At 40.2% G+C, this 24,363-nt stretch overlaps 1 protein-coding gene across 1 annotated transcript in view; it reads left to right on the top strand.

The window, feature by feature from the left end:
* Positions 1-14,566, top strand: part of Lrmda (leucine rich melanocyte differentiation associated) — a 438,138-nt gene extending 423,572 nt beyond the window's left edge. Inside the window, exon 7 of the mRNA XM_035453082.1 lies at positions 14,487-14,566. Coding sequence (XP_035308973.1) covers positions 14,487-14,566 — 80 coding nt within the window. The remainder of the gene's footprint in view (positions 1-14,486) is intronic.
* The last annotated feature ends 9,797 nt before the right edge of the window (positions 14,567-24,363 follow it).

Genomic DNA, 24,363 nt, shown 5'->3' with positions numbered 1-24,363 from the left:
GTTTAAATGAAAATGACCCCCTTAAGCTCAGAGAGAATGACATTAGTAGGAGGTAGCCTTGTTGGAGAGTAGGTATGGTCTTATTAGAGGAGTATGTCAATGGAGGCAGGCTTTGAGGTTTCAGAAGTTCAAGCCAGGCCCAGTGTAATACCATCTTCCTGCTGCCTGCCAATCCAGATGTAGAACTCTAAGCTCCTTCTCCAGTACTATGTCTGCCTGTATGCTGCCATGAAGACAATGGGCTAAACCTTTGAACTGTAAGCCAGTCCCAACTAATTGCTTTCCTTTAAAAGAGATGCATAGAAAACCATGCATCTTGTGCAGTGGATACAAAAGAAATAAATAAAAAGCAACAGAGTCACTTTGTCCCTCTCTCCAAGGCCATGGCTATAATCACCTTAGTACATGAGTCAGTTTTTCATTGTGGTGAAAATACTTGAGCAAAATAGCCAAATGGAGAAAAGGTTTCATTTGGGTCTTAGTTTTAGTCTATCATGGCAAGAAAAATCTGGCACAGAGGCTTATGGTGCCCAGGAAGACTAGGGAGGGAATACCCATGCTTACAGATTTTGTTCCCCAGCATTTGGAATTAGTCAAGTCAGATAGCTCCCTCATATTCTTCCCTGAAAAAACCATCACTTATTCATTTTCCTAATCTATGAGCTACGTCTCAGTCCCATGAGTTGACAGTCAACCATCATACCTAGCTTCCTTCTATTAGGCCCTACCACATCCCAACATCTGGGAATCAGTCTCTTACACATAGGATCATGGGGACATTAATGTTCCAAACCATAGCAAGATGGGCAGGAGTGAGAATCTGGAGATCACTAATAAATACAGTTGCAGTTAGATTCTCTTCCTGCCCTGAATGAGTTTTTCTTGCTATCACCATTACTACCAGGTCTAGAACCACTTTCATTGTCCCCCAATTCAGAGTGATTGACAGACTCTTCCTGCCTCCTCTTTTCATCCCACTTGGTCCATCACTGTTCTACCTCTGAGTCTTGGAATACTAGTTTATGGAAGGGACTTGGCTTTGCAAACTCCCACATGCAATAATTGCAGACCACCACTGCCTTCTAGGGAGGGAGGGCAGCTTCCTCTGGATCCCCATCAATTTTGATGCTTTTTACTTAGGGAGCATTCTGCCTTGTTTTGCCCTTATCTTCCCTCTGTGGCTGTCACCATCACTCATTTAGACTAATTTTTTAATTGCATAGCATTGTTGGAGGCCTACCAAAAGTTACATCATCTTCCTGGGGTCATGTGGGCTTCGAGGGCAAGAAGAGAAATAGTCCAGGAACACTCCTACCCCCACTCCAGCACCACAGAACTTCATGGTGACTGGCTAGTTTCTCCTGTCTGCCCCACCTCCTCCATTACAAGTCTTTCTTCTCCTCAACTAACCACTGGCTCTTGGGGAATGTAATATGCACAGTCTTGGCCCTCAATTACTGTAATGGCTTATAATGAGATTTTGGCCAAGTAGCAGGTAGCTGGTTATTACTTCCTGCTCACAGCATGGGCAATGTCTATGCTGTTAATTTGTGTTGCCAAATGTGGCTCAGAGCTGGGCATCAAACTGTCAGAGCCAGATGTATTCTATTAGGCTACGCTGGACAATGGGCAATCTTTTCTTTTTCTTCCAGTATGGAGGCATGTTAACTTACCACAGGGTGAATCCTGACAAATCCAAGCCAATCAAATAAATAGGGGTAATATCCTAAACCCTCAAAGTAGTACATTCCAGGGACAGATAACACCTGGTACCACCTACTGTCACTGATGTCTCTCTGCCTCGGAATGTTCCATTGACAGGCAAAAAAAAAAAAAAAAAAAAAAAAAAAAAAAAAAAAAAAAAAAAAAAAAACCTTCTTATTATTGCTGCAGAGACTGGTAACTTCATTAAGTTTTAATTAGACAAGTCCTAATGAAGACCTTTTAAATGTGCTTTGTATTTCCTAGGTCTCCATCTTGGGCAAGAAATAAGGTTCAGAAACTTCACCATGATTTCAATGGGCTTCTTTCTTTTGATGAGCACACAAGTGAGCACATATACACAGACACACATATATATGTTTACATGCACCACACATGGGAGAGGGGTAGTTGAAGACATTCGTGAGTAGAGTTTGTTAGTGCCGAAGTATTGTATTGTATTTCTGCCACAACAGACTTTTGAACATAAAATAAAGTTAAATATTTTTTAATGTAAACTTCTTCCAGTTATCAACAGATTCTCTTTGTTTTTCTTGGGGAGAAGACAATTTTGATTGCCTGGAATTAGGAAAGATTATGGTAGTGAAGACATATTTCCTTTGGATTCTAATGGACAGCCAATGCGCCCAAAGAGGGAACACTTTACCTGCTCCTCCAAAGGCTTGAATCACCACACATTAACTTGTTCTCACATCTGATTAACATTATTCGAGAGCTCCATTCTCTCTTTTGTCTTTCTTTCTAAGCAGCCTGAATTTATTTCTAGCAACTCTTTTGAGAAACTTCAGCCCAAGGAGGCAACACAACACAGCCTGCCCCCACCTTAGGATGGGTGCTCTCTAGAGGACAGATCTGAAAGCCAAATGTGAATGTCTTCTTGAGGGCAAAGGCAGCATCCCTGTTCACACTCTTCAGGTGTGTTCCTAGAGGGGCCTGTCAGTTTTGAGCAGGAGCAAAGACTGACTGGAAGCTTGTTTTCCCGCATTCCCCTTGCCCTATACTCCATAAATCATGGTTTTCAGGCTCACCTCCAGTTTTGCCTCTTTCCCCCATTAATGTGATCAGCCTACCACTAAAGCAAAACAAAAAAGGAGGAAAGTGTTAATGTCACAAGTATTAAGAAACTTTTTCCCCTCTTCTTGCAGTACTGGGGATTGAACTCAGGGCTTGGTAGGCACTAGGCGAGAGTTCCACCCAGATTTTGTTGCTCCTTATTTATTTTCAGTACCATTTGTTTTCTGGCTGTTATGGAAAGCAAATAAAACTTCCATTTACCCAAGTAGAATGAAGTAAGATCTTTAGCTAGCCAGACCCTTTGTGTCTCTGAACTTAAATGTGAATAAAAATAAGGTCATTTTTTTTTAACCAAAGAAAAGGATGGGGTAGGGAGGGGCTTTTAGGTTGTTCTAGAACAGTCTTTCTTAAAGGTGATTCTCCAGCATTACCTGGGAATTGGCCAAAATAAGGACGTTTCTTGACCCAAACTCAGACCCATTAAATGGAAAGTTTGGGGAGTGATTCCCTTGTAGGGCAAGTCAGAGAGCCAATGTCCTAGGGCCAGTACACCCAGCTCTGTGACATGTCACAGGTATGGGAAATGCTTGACCCAGAAGAATCCTAGGCCTTTTCACAAAGCTTAGAAATGGGACTACATCTTAGTGGGAAGCAAGCCCAAGGACCCATGTTCCATCTCTTAGGACCAGCATGCTGTGCTTGTAGCCCCAGCCTGGGGATTGCTGGGGACTCAGTGTAGCCTAAGGGTGATCTGTAGATAAACAGAGCCTATCTCAGAAGGAAAAAAAATGAAAAATGACATGTAAGGTTGACCTCTACCACCCCATACAAATTATTCACCAAGCACCTACGATGTAACCTAGGCTTCATGGCAAGTGTGGGAATCTGCTGTCTCAACCCTTTTGGGAGTCCAGGTAGAGACCTTGAGTAACATTCATTTGTTCACTCCAGTCTCACCACCCCAGATAAACTTCCTAATTGTGTCATCCTCACCAAAAATACTCACTCTGCCATGTCTATAGTGAGACTGTTATTTAATGGGTAAGAGAAAACACAAAAGCTTCTGATTAATTATGAGTTAATAATCTAATGAATTAACTGGGCTCAACCTTTCCATCGTTAGTCACATGACTGTTGCATTGAGGGAATGCCTGGAAGGAGAGCTGGAGTCCTGTCATGCTTACTAGAGCCATGGCTATACCTTACACCGTGTTAGTTGGGCCCAGAATCCAGGAATTGGGGTTTGTCTGTCTTCTCTCCCAAGGGTGAATCCCCTTTCTTGTTTTCCTCCCTTATAATTCTAGTCCAAAATGTGGTTTCCTAGACTTTAAAAACACATTAGGTTTGACATCTTTGGAAGCTGTAAATATGAATGCATCTTATGGGGTCGAAGGGCAGTTATTTGTTCTCTGTATGAGTGATGACTCAGGACCAGACATTCTGAAGAAGGGCAGGCAGTAGTTGGGTTTAAGCAAGGAAAGTCTGGCCTTAAAAGGAAGCAGCAATGATTTCTGTGTATTGACCCAAAGTTCATATTAGTCAGATAATAAAAACAACTTAAAAAAATACTCTCAGATAAGGCAACTCCATACCAATGGATATCATTGTCATTTTGCTTTGGGGACCATGGTGAAAGTACGTTTGCTTTTTCTTTTCCTTTTCTTTCTCTAAGAAGGGATCTGTCTTCATTAGTTCACATGCTTATTTGCATTTATGCAGGTGATATTTTAAAAAGCCCAACCCTTGAGCTAAGATTAATTATAGCTGGTAAGGAAAAATCAGTTCCTGAAATTGAGGCAGAAGGAACCTAAAAGTGTCATAGAGAGGGGAGCCTTTGGTAGCTTCAGTCCCAGATAGCCTTCAGCCCATATTGGGTAAACATGACATATTGATCATTACAGAATGTGTAATTGGTGACCACAAGCACAGTGTGGCTTTAATGGCCTTCCCTGAATAGTTGCCCTTATTTATTTAAAGAAAGCTGTAGCCGTTTCCTAACTGCATGCTGCCCTCTAGTGGCCATTGTTCTGACTTCAAAAGATAAAGTGGAAAAGATAAATGCAGAGATAATGGTGGAAGGAGTGCCTCTCTCTCTCTCCTGAGTTCTCTTGAAACAGGAATGTGATGTCTTCCCACTTGACCACTGTCCATTTTGAATGACAGCCGGGGTGAGCTCCATCCATGAGTCACACCTGATTTGTACCCCACCTCAGCACTCACTTTGGAATCCAGCTCGTTTCAGATCCATTATGCTCCGCTTAGAAGAACAGTACTCCTGCCTTGCTGGCTCTGTGAGCCCCCATTACCCTCAGTGAAAGAGTAGCAAAGGATGAGCCAAAGTCCTATTGTTGGTGATCTTTGAAGTTCTCAGGAGGCTCTGGACACCTGTGAACAAGATTGAACAAATAAATAATGCATTGGAAAAATAAGCTATAAAAGCAAAACTTACTATCCTGCCTGAAAGAGATTGATGCCTGCTTTTTGTCACCATAGTGAGACCAATCAGAACCTCATTTTCCTCTGTAAGTGAAGGACTTCCTTCTAAGTGAGCATCCCTAAATTTTGTCCCAGCTGGAGAGTTCTCTGATACAGTAAAGGAAATACTTTCAAAGAAAATTTAGCATTCTGTCTTAGCTTAGTAGGGAGTTCAGCAAAGAAACAGTAATACCTAAGCAGGGTGTAAGTAAACAGCTCTTTAGGACATAGGGAGGAAAATGATCTCTGCTCTCATTTTTACTTGGGACAAAATGGAGACCTGCAAATGCAAATAAATAAAGCTTGGGATTATATAAGATTTACAAATTTATTTCTGGAGAGGGACTTGCTTGAGCAAGGAAATAGGGAAACTGGATTTGGTTTCTTACTTCTATTATGTTGCTGTTTGATTGAAATATAATGAGTGTGAAGGTGAGAGGTAAATGGATTGGTGATGTTCAAAGTCAGGAAGTGTGCATTGGCTCTGAGGCTCTCCATGGACAGCCTGTTTACTTCTAACAAGCACACACACACAAGAAAAGATCCAAAGGGCTTGGCATGTGAGCAAAGACACTGGGGCTTTCCTAGTCAGGATTCTTTTTCTTTTCTTTTTTTTTTAGAAACAAGCTTCTTTTACATGTCAATCCCAGTTCCCTCTCCATCCCCTCCTCCCCTGTCCCCCAGGGAGGGAGAAGACGTCCATGGGGGATCTTCCAAAGTCTGCAATATCATTTGGTGCAGGGCCTAGACCCTCCCCTGTGTGTCTAGGCTGAGAGAGTAGCCCTCTATGTGGAGAGGGATCCCAAAGTCGATTCATACACTAGTGATAAATACTGATCCACTGCCAGAGGTCCCATAGATTGCCCAGACCTCCAAACTGACTTTCTCTTGAAGGGGGTCTGGAACAGTCCTATGCTGGTTTCCCAGCTATCAGTCTGGGGTCCATGAGCAACCCCTTGTTCAGGTCCACTGTCGCTGTGGGTTTCTCCAGTTTTTGCCAGGATTCTTGATGGAGACATGCATCTAAGAAGATCCATAGCATCTTCCACCTGGCCATGACATCCAGTGACACAGTAGTGGGCCTGAGGGTCCACTCAAAGGGCAACGATTTCTAAGACTTGTACACACATTCTCTTTTCTCCTCAACCATTCCTGAAGGAAAAACTCACCTTGCTGTTGGGAGAACGTGTGTTTCCTCTGCCCTCCCTTTCCTCCTGAGCTGACAAGCCTCATTTCAACTGCCCTAGGAGCCCAGAATGCTTTCCAGACTCTGCTTTATCATATGTCAACGTCAAGCTGCTCACTCCCTTGCTGAACCATCCAGCCTCCCTGGTCTAGAGGCAAGGATGCCTGCCTGTCACTGTCACCTCACTACTGATCCCTTCACTCTGGGGCTTTGCTTCCTTCAGGTACAGGGTGAGGCCCCGGCATTGGCTGAGTAGGCTCCATAACCTACACTCTCAAGGGAGAGGTCTGAGCCTCTCTCTCCTCAGGCCATCTCAGAAGTGCTTAAGCACTGAGGCCAAGCACATACTTCTCCTTCATTAAGCTGAGAGCCTCTTCGCTTCCTAACCTTCGATTTAGTGGCTATATCATGGGATCTGACTTTGTTTCCCTGGTGTTTACAGACAGCATTTTGTCACAACCCCTTAACTTGAATCTTATTTTATATCTAGAATGTTCACCATTGGGCTCCAGGTGCTAAGAAACAAATAGAAGCTGTCATTTAATTTATGATAAGTGTTGCTGGTAGAAATAATCAACGTGAGGGAAAACTGACAGCAACCTTGAATCTAATATAATTTATTACAGATAAAAACAATGACCCAAGATTTACATCCCAAGATCTTGAAAGCCACATAGGTGGAATTAACCTTGGTAGGAATAATGACAAATAAAATGAAAGTGGCCAGAAATAAACACAATAAAATGTGATCAAACTTTCTGAGAAAGTTCAAGTGCTCTTGTTGTTACTTAATAGCACACAATTTCACTGCAGGAAGTAGGACTCTCTTACAGCTAAATGATGGCAGAAGAAATGAGATGCCGCAGGCAACATTCATAGTTTGTAAAAAGCAGAGGGAATACTACCTGGCAAAGAAGTTGGTACCACAGAAGAAGGAGGGTGTCAAGAACAGAGGAGAAATGACTTGGCATTTAAGATGTGAGGAAGGTCACAATGGGGGAACTCACAGAGACAACTGACTTGAGCTCCTGGGAGTTCATAGGCTGTGGACCAACACCTAGGGAGCCTCCATGGGACCGACCTAGGCCCTCTGCATGTGTGTGACAGTAGTGAAGCTTGATCTTTTTGTAGGGCTCTTAGCATTAAGATCAGGACTTGTTTCTGGCATTTAGCTGGCTTTTAGGAATCTGTTCCCTGTGCTAGATAACCTTACCCAGCCTTAATTTGATGTGCCATGCTTTGCTCAAGCCCACTAGAGGCCTCCTGATTCTGAAGGAGTAAAAGGGGAGGGGAATAGATGTAAAGCAGGGGTAGGAATGAGGACATACAAGACAATGATTGATGGGACCACAGGACTGGGAAGAGAAACTGGAGTATATAAAAGAAATGAAAAAACGTTATTTAAATAAAATAAAATAAACAAGCAAAAAAAAAAAAGAAAGAAAGAAAGCAGGATAAGCATGCAAGCCAGTAAGCAGCACCCCACTGTGTGCTCTGTATCAGCTACTGCCTTGACTTCTTTGATGAACAGTGCTGTGGAAGTGTAAGGAAATAAACCCTTCCTCCCTCAAAAAGAAAAATAATAATAATAATAAAAGTGAGGAAGGAGTTAAACTGTCAAACTGCAACTTGCTATGCATAATTAGTGCTTTCTCAAAGAAAAATTACCAGGCAAGTTGACACATGTAAGCTAGAAGAGAAAACACCCTTGGGGCCAAGTGGCAGCATTCAGTGTCCACCCCTACAGAGTGGCAGGGTCCAGAAATAAGACTTGTATTGTGCCTCTCAAGAGCTTATTTGTATAATACTGGAGAAGCAGAGGGCGCAAGTAGAGGTGGGTCCTGAGGTGAATAGCTAGGACGGTGTGCAGTGTGTCCTTCTCAGTCATGGAGAAGAGAGCCAAAGCCAATATTGTGAGAATCAGCGAGGTTCATAGCAATTGTGCTACCCACTTTCAACTGAAGATGATGATTATAAACCAAGACACGTGTCTCAAGTAATGCCTTGAGTTTTGGTGGAAGTGTCACTTTTTCCTTCTCTACTGTCCCTGGGTCAAGTGGAAAGTTCATTTGACCTCTAAGCTGAGACTCAGAGGCCAATGGAAGACAGATATGGCTGGCATGGAAGAAGGATTTAAGTCTTCCTTCTAGAAAAACTGCTCCCAAGGACCCCCTCCTTCACTATTTTCAGAATCTCTGTTTCACTTTCGTCTTGCTACTTAGTAGCTTGTATTGAGCCTCATGTGGGACCCTGTAAGCCTGTAGGCCCTGCTTACTCCCTCGTGGATCCACAAGGGAGCCAGTAGCGGATCACATGGCTGACCTCAGGGTAGTGATACAGAGCTTTCCTCAGACCATAAAATGCAGGTGTTTATTCCTTTCTAGGTAGCACCTTACGCATGACTCCCATACAACAGAAGCCTGGACCATGCTTTTTGACGAATATTCCTTTCTGGTACATGTTGTTCACAGTTCTAAAGGCCAGATAACACACACTGAGATTGCTGTATTTTTGAGGGGGGAAAGGTGTTCAGAATGAAAATACCATCAGCATCAAAAGCCAGAGACCATTGCTGTGCTCCCCTGTCTCTGCTTTGTTAGGGCAAACATTTAAGCTGCCTACACTTTTTAAAAAATTGTTTGAAGTATAGGAAGGTCATATTAGAGATCTAAAGTATAACTGTACAAGACTGAACATTCTGAATTTGGTTTAGATTGTTTATACATATATAACTACTTAAATTTATTCAACATATTGCCATTGGCTTTGGAAATGGGGAAGGAAGGATATGGATTTGCATAGTATCCCATGGTTACCTTGTTCTAGAAATTTCCATATTGGCCCAGAAGGACACTACTGTTACCTTTTCCTTCTCAGTTCCCAGGCTTATCTACCTCTTCAGAACACTGCAACTTTTTCTGCCAAGGCCACATGGGTCTGCATCCTTCCTTTCTTTTTAGAGATTAGAGATCTCTGTTCCTACCCATCTCTGTCATTGTCTAGTAAGCTCCACAATCAGATCATGGTCTGTTTCTCAGTGTGGCACTACACTCCCATTCATGATAAGAACATTTAGGGTGGTGATTATTCTAAGTACTAATAATAAGGTTAAGACTTAATTTTTCCATTCTACAAATCTATGGTTCTGTCTGCACTCTCCCATCAAATACGAACTCACACCCTGATGGTTAGTTAGGCTCTCAACATGTTGAGTATGGGAATATGAGATGTGAGATGGGATCCCAGAGTTAGTGAGATGCAAGGCAGATGGTGGTCAGCACTCCCAGCTGCGAGTATGAACTTTCAGTTGCTGGAAAGTCAGAAGACACGCTTTCTGTGGAGAGTTTGGGCTCAAAGAGGGTCCCCTGACTCCATGCTCTATCATAAGGATGTGGGCAGATGGATTTCAAGACCTAACTTAGTACAGATTGGTAACATTGGGCACACCTCCTCCATAAGGAAGTATCACTCCAATGCCCCACCTCATAAAAGAAACATTCAAAAATACCAAATTGCCTATTTCACAGTTCAAGAGGATCTACAGTGATTATCTTCATCTTCATTTACAAATGGGGAAAGCAGAGAGGGCAAGGGACAAAAGCACATGGTCAATAGACACTAAGGACAGACAGTAGGAATGGGAAGCCAGGATGGAATCTGTATGGGACATGTAGAAGGGTATACCAGAATCTCCTTTTCCTGAACAGCAAGGATCATCCCCCTCCCTACCTGCTATGTCTCCAGAATGGTCCCTGTCACACAGCTTTGCATCCAAGAAAAGAGGCTAATTCCCACCCACTAAGCAGCCCCAAGGTCATAGCTTAACCTGCATAATCAGAACATCCATTGCAGAGGGTGGGAACATTGAAAAGATAAAGGGCCTCTTTAAAACAGATTCTTCCACACACATTTTTTTCATAATTATAGCTTTAAGAGCTTATGGTGATAGGAAAGCTGACTTCTTAAGAAAAATTAGGAGTTTCATCTGGCAGGAGAGGATTTCCCCAGGGGACAGTACACTGTAATTTTTCAGAGTCCCCAAAAGAAACCCCCACAATGACAACTGCACACTGGCCTGATGTATGACCAGCCTGCCTCACTTACTATGGCCAAAGTCTCATGTTTTAATTAAAAACACTCTGCATGCCATTAAATATGTTGTCGCTTTCCATTTCTGCAACCATAGAGTTTGAGGAGATACAAACAAGAGAATCCATTGCAGATGTGTCAGAGGCCATGGCCTACTGAGTCACCACTACCATGTCCCAAATTCCAGCCACAGAGAACCTCCCTATGAAAATACAAAGTGCAAACAAATGGCCCCTTATGCAGCATTTATAGCCTCTGGTGGTTGCTATAGTTGAGGAGAAGAGTTGGAGTCAGGACAGGAACTACCTATACCAGCATCTCCCTTAATTTATGAACAGAATCTATGACCTCACAAATGACTTCCTGAATAAATAAAAGTGCTTTGACCACATGTGGTTTGCACCAGGCTGTTTCTTTTTCCCTTCCTAATTTTTTTTTCTACAAAAGTCAGATGTTTGTGGGAGTCTCACCTGGTTGTGAGCTCCAATAGGGAATACATGAGAGGCAAAGCTAGCTTAACTTAAGTGTTCATATGTGACTCTGGTATAGAAGCATCCGCTTTTTTATGAGTGTCTGGCCTGAGCACCCTCATCCCCAGACTAGCATCAGCAGCTGGGTTTTATCTGGGGTTGCCAGGCCACCTCTGAGCCTTCCCAGAGCAGCCCCAGTCCACAAGAATTTAATTTTCCTTGAGTGTTTAATTCAAGGTGACACCTCCTGACATGTTGGTCCTCTGATCACCTTAAGTCACCCAGCTATCAGAGGGGAAATATCATCCCCTGTACAGCCCAAGGTGAGACTGACTTAGGTTATGTGTAGGCTCTGTCCTCTCGGCTCCCACAGACCAAGGCTACCAGGAACTTCATGGACATGGCAAGTTTTGGAGTGACGTGTTGAAGAAAGATTTCCATTCTGCAGGAGCAGAAGAGAGAAAGCCACATGCTATGGAGTCATGTCGGCTTGTGTTAGAGTCCCAGACAGTGCTCCGGTGTCCTTGGTATACTGTGGCGCTGGTATCTCTGTCAGCATCTCTGTTTTCTGTCACCGTGAACAATCCAGGGCCTGTCTCCAGCTCTGACAGTGTCTTTTCAGATCAGGTTAGTGCCAGCCCAGAGACCAAGTCTGTTTCCCAGCACACAGCCCCTTTGTTTGAAGTCTGCCCTTTTGTCATTAATGCACTCAATGTCTATTTAAATCTGACAGTGAGTGCAGTATCTGTTTTCCCATCAAGAGATCATTGACAATATTAATAACTCACGACTTTGCCTCATTTTCCAAGTGCTGACACCTAGCCATAGTCTCCTGCATTCATCAAACAGCCCCCTCTCGCCAGGATGTCTATAAGCACTCTTGCTTCCAGGCCCAGAGAAACAGGGCAGGTCTGAAAAAAGGACTTTTATCAATGCCAACCAGAGAAGATGTGTGCATGTGGCTCAGAATGCAGTCCCAGCCCATGTTCCAGGAACACTGTTTCCATCTGCTTGCATGAGGTGTAGAAATTCAGCATGGAGAAAGGTAGAGAGAAGATGTAGAATCCTTGAATGTGTGGGCAAGTTTACGGAGGGGCCAAGGGAGTGCAACCATGGCAGACAGTGGTGTGTGTGTGTGTGTGTGTGTGTGTGTGTGTGTGTGTGTGTGCACATGACTGCCTGTCATGCAGTTTGCTCATGAGAAGGACTATGCTCTTTATGATATCTGGCAGCCCTATCCATTTTTTTTTTGTAAAAATCCATGCTATCCCAGTACTGCAGAAAGAAATTAACATCCTTTGGACCATCCCTCCAGATTTGTGAGAGTTTGCTTGAATCAGCCAGAGTTAAGGCAGTGACTAATGGGATTTCCCATGCATCTGAGGCATGCCAAGTCAGACCAGTAATGGAGGTAGAATGTGTGCAGTCCAACCCATAGACCACCAGGGTTCTGGCATTGGTGATGATGTTGGTATAACTCTAAGCTCTACAAAATACAGTAAAGGGAACAGCTCTGTGCCAATAGCTAAAAGAATGGCTCACAAGAAAGATATGAGTGGGGTTTCACACAAGCTCAATATTTCCAGGCACTAGACCAATACTAAAAACCAGAAACTGGGGACTAGGGAGTAGAGGAGCAGGAAAGCCAAGTCAGGCAGGAAGAATGACCAACAATAAAGCTGTCCATGTCAACACAGCAACAAAAGAGCTAGGTCACAAATGATGTCACCCTGTCCATCTTCCAACTCTGAGAGCACCTGGGATCCCAGTAACTTTCAAATTTGCCTCTGACTATTCAAAGCAGGGCACATCTATACTACCCTTAAAAGTTTCTACAGTTTATTTTAATCCTTATTTACAAACAAAGTTGAGGAGATAGGTAGGATGGATGGTTGATAAAGTGCTTGTCATGCAAGCATGAGGACCTGAGTTTGATCCCCAGTGCCTACATTAAAAGGTTAAAAGGCAGCTTATAGCTGTGTACACCTGTATTCTCAAAGATGGGCTGAGCAGAAGGAACCTGGGAGCTTGCTGGCCAGCCAGATAGTGAATCCGAGCACTCAGGGCCAATAAGAGACAAATAATCATTAAAAAATGGCAGACAGCAATTGAGGAAGACAACTGATGTCAACCTGTGGCCTACACACACACACACACACACACACACAGAGAGAGAGAGAGAGAGAGAGAGAGAGAGAGAGAGAGAGAGAGAGAGAGAGAGAACACAAATTAAAGAGACACAAAACATATGTTCTACTAACATTTGATGTGAAGAATATAGCTGATCTCAAATCAACAAAGAATGGTGTGTATTGATGTCACTCTACTGAACTGATGGAATAAATAACCAATAACTGATGGCAAAGGGAGCAATCATCACAGGCAGGTTTGTGGCTCAAGGATTAATGTTTTATGGCTGTTTCCCTTCTTTGCCTTCTGTGTGCTTCAGAGATTTAAGTCCCATTTGTACTCAAACAACCATGTGCAGGTGAATTTTAAGTTATTTCTTCTAAAATTGAAAAGGGTAAAAAAGCAATAAATATTTTCTTGGGAAAACACTTTTTTGTTCTTAATAATCTTACAGCGTTTTCACAATGATTGTAGCCAATGTCCTGGGTATTTATTCTGTAATGTTGAGTATCAAACCTAAGACTTCCAAATTCTAGGCAAGCCCTATTTCTCCAAGTTACAGTCCTATCCTTTGATTTATTTATTTTTTTTGAAACAGTCTCACTATGAATTCAAGTTAGACTCGAACTCACCATCCTTCTGCTCAATCCACCCAGGTACTAGGATTACAGGCATGACGTCCATGCACAGAACTTCCATGGGTACTTATAATATAGAAAGACAGGTTGCTTGGAACACCTGTCTCTCTTCTAAGTTGTTTCATAGTGAAATATCGTACAATCTCCACAGATGACAACAAAGTTTTCTAAGGAGCCACAAATTCTATATGAAGTGGAACTAAAAAAAATGCATTTTCACATGAGAAATGAGTCGGGGATGCCTAATGCCAGTGGTACTCATTGCTTTTGGTACAGTCTTCAGTCTGCACAGCCACTCTCCTTTCATCACCCAGCATGGGCTTGAAGTCCCCCAGGATTTGGAAAATTCTCTCTGGAAGTCAACAATATTGATTTCCAATAAAGGACTTCAAAATAGTCACACTCCAGGAAGATTACCTTTCAGCTTCTACTTGAGCTGGATTCATCTGATTTAAACTTAATTTTCCCTTCTTAGAAACTAGACTAAGGAAGTCTGGAGAGGAGGGGGCTGTGCTATATTTCAGGGAACCATTTGTTAAATTAGAAAAGTTCTTAAAATGAAGAAATCCCACAAAAACCTGTTTATTCCTAGGAACCTGTACTCAACAGTAAAATTTTATTTTAAAAGTCACCTCTGAGGACAAGAAAGTACAGTATTTGCCACCAGATTAGCCATCATAGTGCCATGTCTGCTTAGTAACAGCTGGACTTCTGAACTATATGAATTATGCCACCAGTAATGATGTCTCTTTCTGTTTACAGGTGTGCTGGGGAAAGGTCGCTATTTTTACTATGGAAGAAACTCAGAGGGTAATAGGTTCATCCGAGATGACCAGCTTTGAAGCTAAATTCTCCATGCCTTTGCTTATTTGGTGACAATAAAATGAAAAGGCAAGAAAAACCACAGCCCGCATTGTGTCTCTCTAAGAAGGCTTTCAGTGTCTTGTGCTGACTTTGCCAGGCCTGTCAAGATCATCCAACTGCCTTAGACTGAGTGGTCACAGAGAGATTGACATGATTGCCCTTAAGCAGGTCTCATCCACCAGGGTGACAGACAGCAGTGGCATAGCACCAGGGCTGACAGCATGAACACCATGATAGATTGCCTGGTCTCTTCACTGCTCACAGGGGGACAGGGTCACACCTGGGGCCTCCTCAGGCATGCTCACTGACTGCAGTATAGTGATAGAGGCTCTCCCAAGCTTTCCTTCTAAGTCCTCTGATATCACTATGCTTTGGTCTTATTTTCAGTGGCGTATTCAATGGTACAGCTGAAGGGCATCCCCTTTAACCCTTTAGCCTGCATAGTAGACATTATATTAACCAACTCATCAGCATTGTCTTTTATCTTTGGCAATGCACTTCCATCATTCAAAGAACACAGCTTCTCAAACAAGTCATCTATTTATGTGTGGCTTCATAATGCAATTCCTGAAATTCCCTAAATCCCTGACTACAAAAGCATGTTGGTTCAAAATTTACTTGTCCTGAACATGTCAGTCACAGAGTAAGCCATGTTTCCTGACACAGGATTCTCTCCCCCAACCCCTACACGGTCAGCTATGCCTATGGCCATATTTACCCCACAGGCTGCATTGTCCCTTTAAATGTAGTAAGATAATGAAAGATGATGTGATAGGCCAGGAGGTTGGAAAACAAATGGAATATTGTAGAAAATACCCAGCAAACCAAACAGGTTTGATAGAACACAAGCCTTCAAGGTTTCCTTTTTGTCTCAGAATCTCTCAGGAGTCATATCCATGTCTTTAGCTTGTTTTGGTTGTTTGCTAGCACTGGATTATATGGAAAACAAGCACAACCATGCTAGACAAATAGTTGTCATATTGTCTACCTTACAGTTGTCTGGGTCAAACTACTCTAGAAGACTTCTTGCCTTTGACACAATAGCATTTACCCTTTCTTCTAGTATTTATGCTGTATTCACTTCCCTGAGTACCCTAGGTAGGACAGCAAAGCTTGAAATAGAATCCCTCCAAGTCATGGATAGCAAGAGAGTTGCTAGTACACAGTCAGTCACTGAGGACTCCGATTCCCTGAGCTGCTGGAGAAGGACCTGTCTTTCTCAGATCTAGTCCGTTTACATAGCCTCTGCCCTACTGAGTCAACACAGCCTTGGAATAACACATATCCAGGCTGGCAGGAGTCCCGCATGGAGATTACACAACATCCATTCATCAGTTTTTGGGAGCAGCTAACATTAAAGTCCTGGAGACCATTAATAACTAGAGATTATACAAGCCGCTAATAAACAGGGTTGAGTACCTTCTCTCTGTTTGATCTACACAACATCACCAAGAGCTAATGGTTTCCATTACTGCCATCAGGTCCCACCTTGCTTCTTTGTTTAGCAGCAGCAGAACGCTTGGCCCGTTGCATATTATGGGCAGCAAGGCTCCTTGCAAGGGCAGGGAGACTAGTCTGATGTCACATCCAATCTAACGGCACATAGATCCCTGTCTTCATAAAAGGCTTTAACCCTGCCTCAAACAATAAAAAAGCACTTGTGAACTGACCACAGAATTTTTCCATCTTTATTTTTCATACTTGTTTACTTTTCTTAATGTCAGAACCATTTGTATCATGTGCAGGAATGTCTCCCTCAATGTGAGCTTTGGAGGCAAAAAAAAAAAAAAAAAAAAAAAAAAAAAAAAAAAAAAAAAAAGGAAAGAAAATTGGAGTGAGTTATTGGCCACACTGTTTCCCTCTCTTTGGGTTGTTTGTTGTCTTCCAGAATGGTGTAATAACTTCAATTAAGATTAGCTTTAATTATAACTTACGTAAAGGCCATCATGGCAGTATATTCATCTTACTGATGAAATTACAGTGAGTTTTGTTTCTCTTAAGTAGGGATGATGATAATGAATTATTGTCTGGTTGTTTACAATTCCATTATCTGTTGAGCAACATCTGCCCTTCTAGAACTGGACTGTGGTCTGAATTGGCAGGGGAGGAAGCCCTGAGTCTTGTTTATTGAAAATCTGTAGGAATTTCCCAAACTGTGTTTTTCAAAGTCAGAAATTACAGGGTAATAAATTCATCTGAAGTCCAGACATGTCTCATCTGCCCCATTACACCTGTTTGTCTTCCTCACCCTGCTCCATGCAGCCTGTTCTTTAGGGACCACTCTTGGACAACCCTATCTCCCCTCCCCAGGCCACTGGTCCGAGTCCAGAGAACTGGGAGATGCATGGAATTTTGAAGCTGTCTGTTGCTTCAGCCAGTGAGGGAGATGATCTTTCTCCTAAGTAACATCACTTTACATAACCATTTGTTCCTAGGGGGGTAATGTTTTAGATTGTGGGAAAACCTATTAAAAGTACTATTACAATCATTTGCTTTTACCTTTACCAGCCTTGCTGCTCATAAACCTTCCATCTGTTTGCTGCTTTGAATAGAAGCACATTATTAAAGGTCATCGCTTAATCATGCTGCACATCTCCATGTTGTATGCTTTCTCATGTCCATGTGTGTTAAGGAATAAAAGAAAGCAAACTACAGACTGCATAAAAGGATGTGTGTGTGTGTGTGTGTGTGTGTGTGTGTGTGTGTGTGTGTGTGTGTTTATTTATGTAAACAAACTGTATCTTCACCACTTCAAGGGAAACCATCTTCCTTGCTCTTTCTAAGAAATAACCTGGATGTCTTTTTCTTCTTATTCACTATGTAGAGCAAAAACAACTTACATCTATGGAGCTCTTTCTTTTGTAACTGTAACATGACTCAGAACCTTACAAATAGAATATTTGTAAGGTCAACCTACATCAGCTATGTGTCACTGCCTGATGCCCAGCTAAGATGCTACAGGGCTCAATGCTACTCTTTATTGTTTCCCATCCACTGCAGTTCATACAATGTGATTTTTACTACCTGCATATTCCAGTTTTGTTTCCAAAAAGCCACCTTCCCTAAAGAAGGGTGTTACCATTACTTGACTCTGGTGTCTCTGGTTCGTGTGGCTACAGTACTATAATCAATCCTGAGTAAGAAAGGAAAAAGAGACCAGAATCCCAAAGCATGCCAATCACTTGCGTGACAACCAGGTCATTGAATCTTGGCCTAATACCCTGGTGTTACTTATGTTGCTTCTGACAATCTGTTCAGTTTTTACATGTTTTATTGGTTTTTCATTTAGTGTGAGTGCACACAAACACAGGTGCCACAGGACACTTTTGTGAGTGGAAGTCAAAGGACAATTTGCTAGAACAAGGTCTCTCCTTTCACCATGTGGGACTTGGAAATGGACATAGGTTTTCATGGTAGTGGCAGACATCTATCTATTCCCATAGAGCCACCTTTCCAAAAGCATTTATTTCAACACTTGAAGAATACCACAAGACAGCCACTTCTCCAACATCATTGTTTTTCTACAAGTTTCTCTGAAATTTCCCAGGATTGGTGGTGCTCCATTAGGTAATAATAACATAAATAGCAGTTGGTTAGTCTGTGGTAGAGTATTAATAAATTGTGTCATTTGTAAACATTAACACATCACTGTGTGAACATTTTTCTGAAGGAGAGCAGGATGTGACTCAGAGATAAACCAACTCAGGAAAGAATTATGCCAGGAAAGAGAGGTGATGTCTTATATGGAATATGTATTATGGGAAGTTATGGGACAAGGTGATAGGAATGGCAGTAAGTAGGATTATGCCAAGGGAGAGCAGGAAATAGTCCAGACATGGAATCTTAGTGGAGATAGGTAGGCTCAGAACAGAGAATAATGAAAGAAAAGGAGGATAGACAAATTTCTACCAACCCAAAGATTTTCCCATGGAGAAACATCCCTCTGCAAAATGAAGTCATGTTTGATATTATCAGATTCCACTGGATAAACTCAACAAGTTTCCCCACTTAGAATGATGAAGCAGTGTGGAGCAGATGTATTTGATGCCACAGGGATACATGTGCCCATGTTTGATGGCACACAGGGCCACCTCTGACTGATTCTAACGTGTGTCTAACAGCTCACAAAACCTACCATGTTAAGTTCCCCTAGACCAGCTAAGGTGAAAGAAAACAGTGTCTGGGCAGAAAGATGAGAAAGACATATTCTTGTGAGTCTTCAAAGACTCATTAGTTCAGACATAGTTGAATACCTAGACAAAGATGCCACAAAAATTCAGACGACAGCTATGACAACAACTGAAGCCATCTATGTGGGCAAAGAGGCTGACAATAGATTTGACTACCTCTTGGTACCAGAAGAAAAAAATATTTCATGGATAATACAGAAGATATTTAAATTCATTTGTGGATAACCAAAATTAACATAAGGAACACTCTAGAAATTATTTCTTGTCATATCAGTTACTCAATGTGGCAAAAATTCTTTTGAAGGGTGGGACTCATTCAGTCCTAAGGAATCCAATACCCACTTCTGACCTGCACATGTGATGCACATTTGTTCATACAGACACACACATATGCATAAAGATAAATACATATTTTTAAACATAGGAATGGATTTGAATTTCATTGAGAATTTTTTAGACTTAATTTTTCAATTCAGGTAATTGTAATGAGCGAAGCAAGACCCTAGTGGTGGACTCAACTGTAGCTTGTAGATTATACCAGGCATGGAGTAGCCAAATAACGAAGAATGAATATACATTATTTATTTACAAGGATTAGAATTATTATATCATAATTTAAATAAAAATATTACTTTTGATTCAACTTAAAGCCAGATAAAAATGAGTTTATCATTTAGATACAGAATTTTTTATGCTATTGTTTAACTTAATGCAGTCTTTTCTTGAAAAAAAATGGCACTCTAAATTTCATCATATAGGAAGATTTGTTTTTCAAGATTATGACAATAATGAAAACAGGGTTTTTTTTTCCTGCAATGTACTATAATTTAATTAAAAGAAAACAGTAACAACTACAGAGTCTCCTAAAATATTTACTTACTGCCTTGTCAGAAAACAAAAAAAATAAAAGTTATCAAGTCCGTATAAGTCAGAGGGAGGAGGGAGATAGAGAGAAGGAAAGAGAGAAGATGTTACAAGGTTTCTATTGCTGGTGCTTGTAAATAAGTTATTTCCTAACTTTACCCTAGATCCAAAATAAATTTGCATTTGTTGCTGTCATCACATTGCATAGAAACACACACCCATTTCATACTCAACAAGTTTGTATCTCCTTGTGGCCTTTATTTCCTAAGAATTGATGATCTATATTTTACAACTTGCTCAAACCCTGTTGTCATGTTCTCATGATGTTTCTGTTTTCTTCCTTTTAGATCTTCAATGTGAACATGTATAACGAATAAAGCTCAGTTTTTCTGTTTTCAAGTGAGAGACGGATTTACTGTCTTATATTTCCTTACAGAGTATCCACATTTCTACATCCATTCCCAATACTCACCTTTCTCTCTCTGTTTACATGCAAAGGCTGTCTTTCACCAGATGGTGCCTTGTCTATGGGGCAATAGTATACTATGCACTGAAGTTACTCAAACACAACAAACAAATGGAGAAAAACCTTTGGATTGAAAAAGTCTCATCCTTCTGCTCTATGAAGACAGTATTTATGCTGAGCAGTGGTGGTGCACCCCTTTAATCCCAGTACTCAGGAGGCAGAGGCAGGCTGATCGCTGTGAAATCAAGGCCAGCCTGGTCTACAGAGTGAGTTCCAGGACAGCCAGAACTGATTCACAGAGAAACTTTGTCCTGAAGAAAAAGGACAAAAAACAGAAACAAAACCCACAAAACAAAAAACGATTGCATTTGTTATGCTTAGTAAGAAATCTCTTTCAAAGAGATGACACCAGAGTATGGCAGTATCTATTTAATGCTTCAAGCACAACCAGAAAGTAAGTCACTGGAGATAAGACAAACTAGGTGTAAACACGGCATAAAATTATATTTAACTGTGTAAAATAGAATTTTAACCCAATTTGGGAGCAAGGCATCATAGAGTTACATTTATGAATATTTGAATGTATAATTTAAAAACATAGTATTGGCTTATAGTATGCTAAAATGATTTTAAAAACCATTTGCCCTAGTTTTGTCTATGGACCCTTTTAGCGGGCAGTATTATTGCCCCCTTTCTCTTGTTCATCCATGTGTATTTACCTAGGATAGGTAGTTTCTACTGTTGTTATTTTGTATCACTAGCATTCAATCAAGCACCACATCCATAAGTTTTATTAGGATATAGTGACAAAGAAATGCTGATAGACAGCATATGTGCTTCTAAAACATACTAGAAGTAGCTTTAATATTATAAACTGCCATCATTTGTATTGAAGACTAAGAATGAAAAGGAGTTCTGAACAGTTACAAACTAGCAATTGAATTTATTTCAGACTCACGTTTGTCATTGGTGACTGGTTCCTATAAAATACATAATAACTAATTCTGTCTTCCTTTCTGGTTTTGAAATATCCTTAAAAGCTATTGTAATCTGTTTCTGTAAAGGTCTACATTCACATATTTACTCCATAAGGACTTATTGGGCCATTATGAGGAAACATTGGCTGTCACATGAATTTCTGAAGCTGACTCTCATCAGGTTACTCCTCTCAACACTTGTGTATACCACATCTATCTGGGCTACCCCTTCCTCATGTGGCTTCTGAAGTCAAAGGGGCTCTCTGATTCTTCCATTACATGCAGAATCAAAGCTATGGATTAGTGTCAAAAACATTTTACATTTGTTGTACTCAATTAGAACCAATGCCAAATTGAAATAGCCATTTGCTATTAAAAATGAAAATAATGGTAAAGAGTGTGCAAATCTTAACATGGAACACACACACACACACACACACACACACACAAGAAAAAGATATCAATGAAATACCCAACAAAGAATTCAAAAGAATTAAAGGACTGTGAGTCAATGGAACTAGTAATACAATTCAAGATATAAACAAGAAATTAAACAAGGTTGGAAAATATCAAACACAACTCTTAGAAGTAAACTTCATATCATATATATATATATATATATATATATATATATATATATATATATATATATATATATTTGAAAGCCTCAAGAGTAGACTAGAGCAAGCAGAAAACCCTTTATTCGAAACATCACAATAAATAAAAAAATTGAGATCAGCCTCTGAGATGTGTGGGGCACCATTAAATAACAGATGCTAAACTTATATTAGTAATTTAATGGAAAGGGAAGGGGAGATCATAGAAAACATACTCAATGAAATAATGCCTGAAAAACTTATCTTAACTTGAGACAAATAGACTGCGTATAGTAGTTCCATAGAATACTGAAAAGACACAAATATAAAAGGTCTTCTGAGGGGCACACTAAAGTCAAAATCTCTAAAGTCCAAGACAAAAAGGGCAATATACAAACAAAATGAAAAAAAGGTGCTCAGTCACATTTAAAGTAATCTCCACTAGACTAACAATAGATTTCTCAGTAAAGAGTTTATAGGCCATAATGAAATGATTTGACTTATTCCAGAGAGGGACAAGTAAAACTGAAGGAATTCATCACCACCACATCAGCTTATAAAAGTATCTTAAGAGAACTCTATATCTAGAAACAGAAGCTATAATCCTGAAAACTTGGAAGAAGACACACAGTGTCAAATGGAGAAAACACAGTTATAGGAATAAAATTTTTAAATATCAATAGTAGCCTTAACTGTAAATGGAGGAAATTTCTCAATTAAAGATGCGAACATTTTCACTGACTAAAAGACACAACCCAATAATATGCTGTCTACAAGAAACTCACTTCAGGGATCCTGAAAGAAAAAGAGTAGAAAAAAATGTATTTGGTGCAAATGGAAACTATAAATGAGAAGGAAGGCTGATACCTACATCAGACATAATATACACTAAGACAAATGCTGTATAAAGTAAAAGAATATCACTTTATGATGAATTATAAATGTGTATGCACCTATGACTATAGTACCTAGTTTTATAAAATAAATATTATTCTATTTAAAAGTATATATAAGCTCCATGTAGTGATAGTGGGGACTACAATATCCTACTTTCACCAATGGTCAGATCATCCAGACAAAAATCCAAGAAGACAGAAAATCAGAGTGAAACAGTACACACTATCAAATGGACAAAACAGACATATGCAGAACATTGTATCCAACACCTGAAGATAAGGATCATTCCATCAGCAAATGGAATAATTCTCAAAAACAGACTTCATATTAAGCCACAAACAAGTCTCAGTGAAGTGCAAAATCAAATCACATAATGCATCTTTTCTCATCTCAATGGAACAGAACTAGAGATTAACAACCAACAAAAGTTTAGAAATTAGGCAAATTCATAGAGAACACATAAACACTGGATCATAGAAGAAATCAGAGGGAAATTTAAACATTTTACAGAGCAAATGAAAATGGAAATACAACATATCAAAACTTACAGAATATAGCAGCAAAAACACTAAGTGGGAAGTTTATAACAATAAGCACATATATCAAAAAAAGATTTCAAGTAAGCAACATAATAATTCATCTTAAAGACTTAAAAAAAGAATAAAAAAGCCAAATCCAAAATTAGCAGAAGAATTAGCAAGGATGAGAGCAGGAATAAATGAAATAGATACAAAAAACAAAAACAAAACAAGACCAGTGAAACAGAGAATGTTTTTATAGAAAAGATAAACAAAATTGGCAAAACTTTGCCTGGACTAACCAAAACAAAGCAAACAAAAATCTCAGAATACCATTGAGACTGGGGATATAGATACTTGCTTCACACCTTATGCACAGGGCCCTAGGTTTGCTCCATCACCAAATACTATAAAACAAACAGAATATCCAAGTAAAATCAGAGGTAAAAAAAGGGGACAGTATAACTAAGATATGTACTATGCCATGTAAATACAAGTATTATTAGAGATTAGTGTAAGTTACTATACACCAACAAATTGGAAAGCCAGTGGGAGAATGGAAAGTACCTGGACATACATAATATACTGAAACTGAGCTGATGAAACAAAAACAATGAGAACATATAAATAATGAGATTATATAAGTAATAAATAGGTTACAAATAAAGAAAAACACTGTATTAAATGTATTCACTGATGAATTTGACCCAATATTTAACAAAGAACTAACCCGAATCTCAAATTAATCCAAAGAATTGAAAAAGAAGATACTCTTCCAAATTCATTCTGTGGGACCATCATTTCCCTTATAGCAAAACCAGACAAGGACACAAAACCAACAAAAATGAACACAGATACAAAAATTAAAAACAAAATACCAACAAATTGAACCCAACAATACATCAAAGAGATTAATTGTGGTAATCAAGTCAGATTTATTCTAGGAATGCAAGGGTCGGTCAATATAATCAAGTAAATAGACATTACTTACACACATGCACACATGTATCAGTATGGTCAAAACTAAAACATTCCAAAAAAGTTAGCATTCCTGCATGATAAAACACTAAGTAAAGGATATATATTATATGTATATCAACATAATGAAGTCTATTGTGGCAAACCTCATTTTGACATCAAACCAAATGGGACAAACTGAATGGAAGGACATCTATTCTCACTGCTCCTGTTTAGTTTTGGTGATGAAGGTTTCAGTCAGAGCAGTTGGATAGGGGGAAGGGAGGCATACAAATAGTATAAATGGAAA

This window comes from Cricetulus griseus (genome assembly GCF_003668045.3).
Source record: "Cricetulus griseus strain 17A/GY chromosome 1 unlocalized genomic scaffold, alternate assembly CriGri-PICRH-1.0 chr1_1, whole genome shotgun sequence".
In the NCBI taxonomy this organism is placed as follows: Eukaryota; Metazoa; Chordata; class Mammalia; order Rodentia; family Cricetidae; genus Cricetulus; species Cricetulus griseus.
This window is presented reverse-complemented; position numbering and strand designations above follow the sequence as displayed.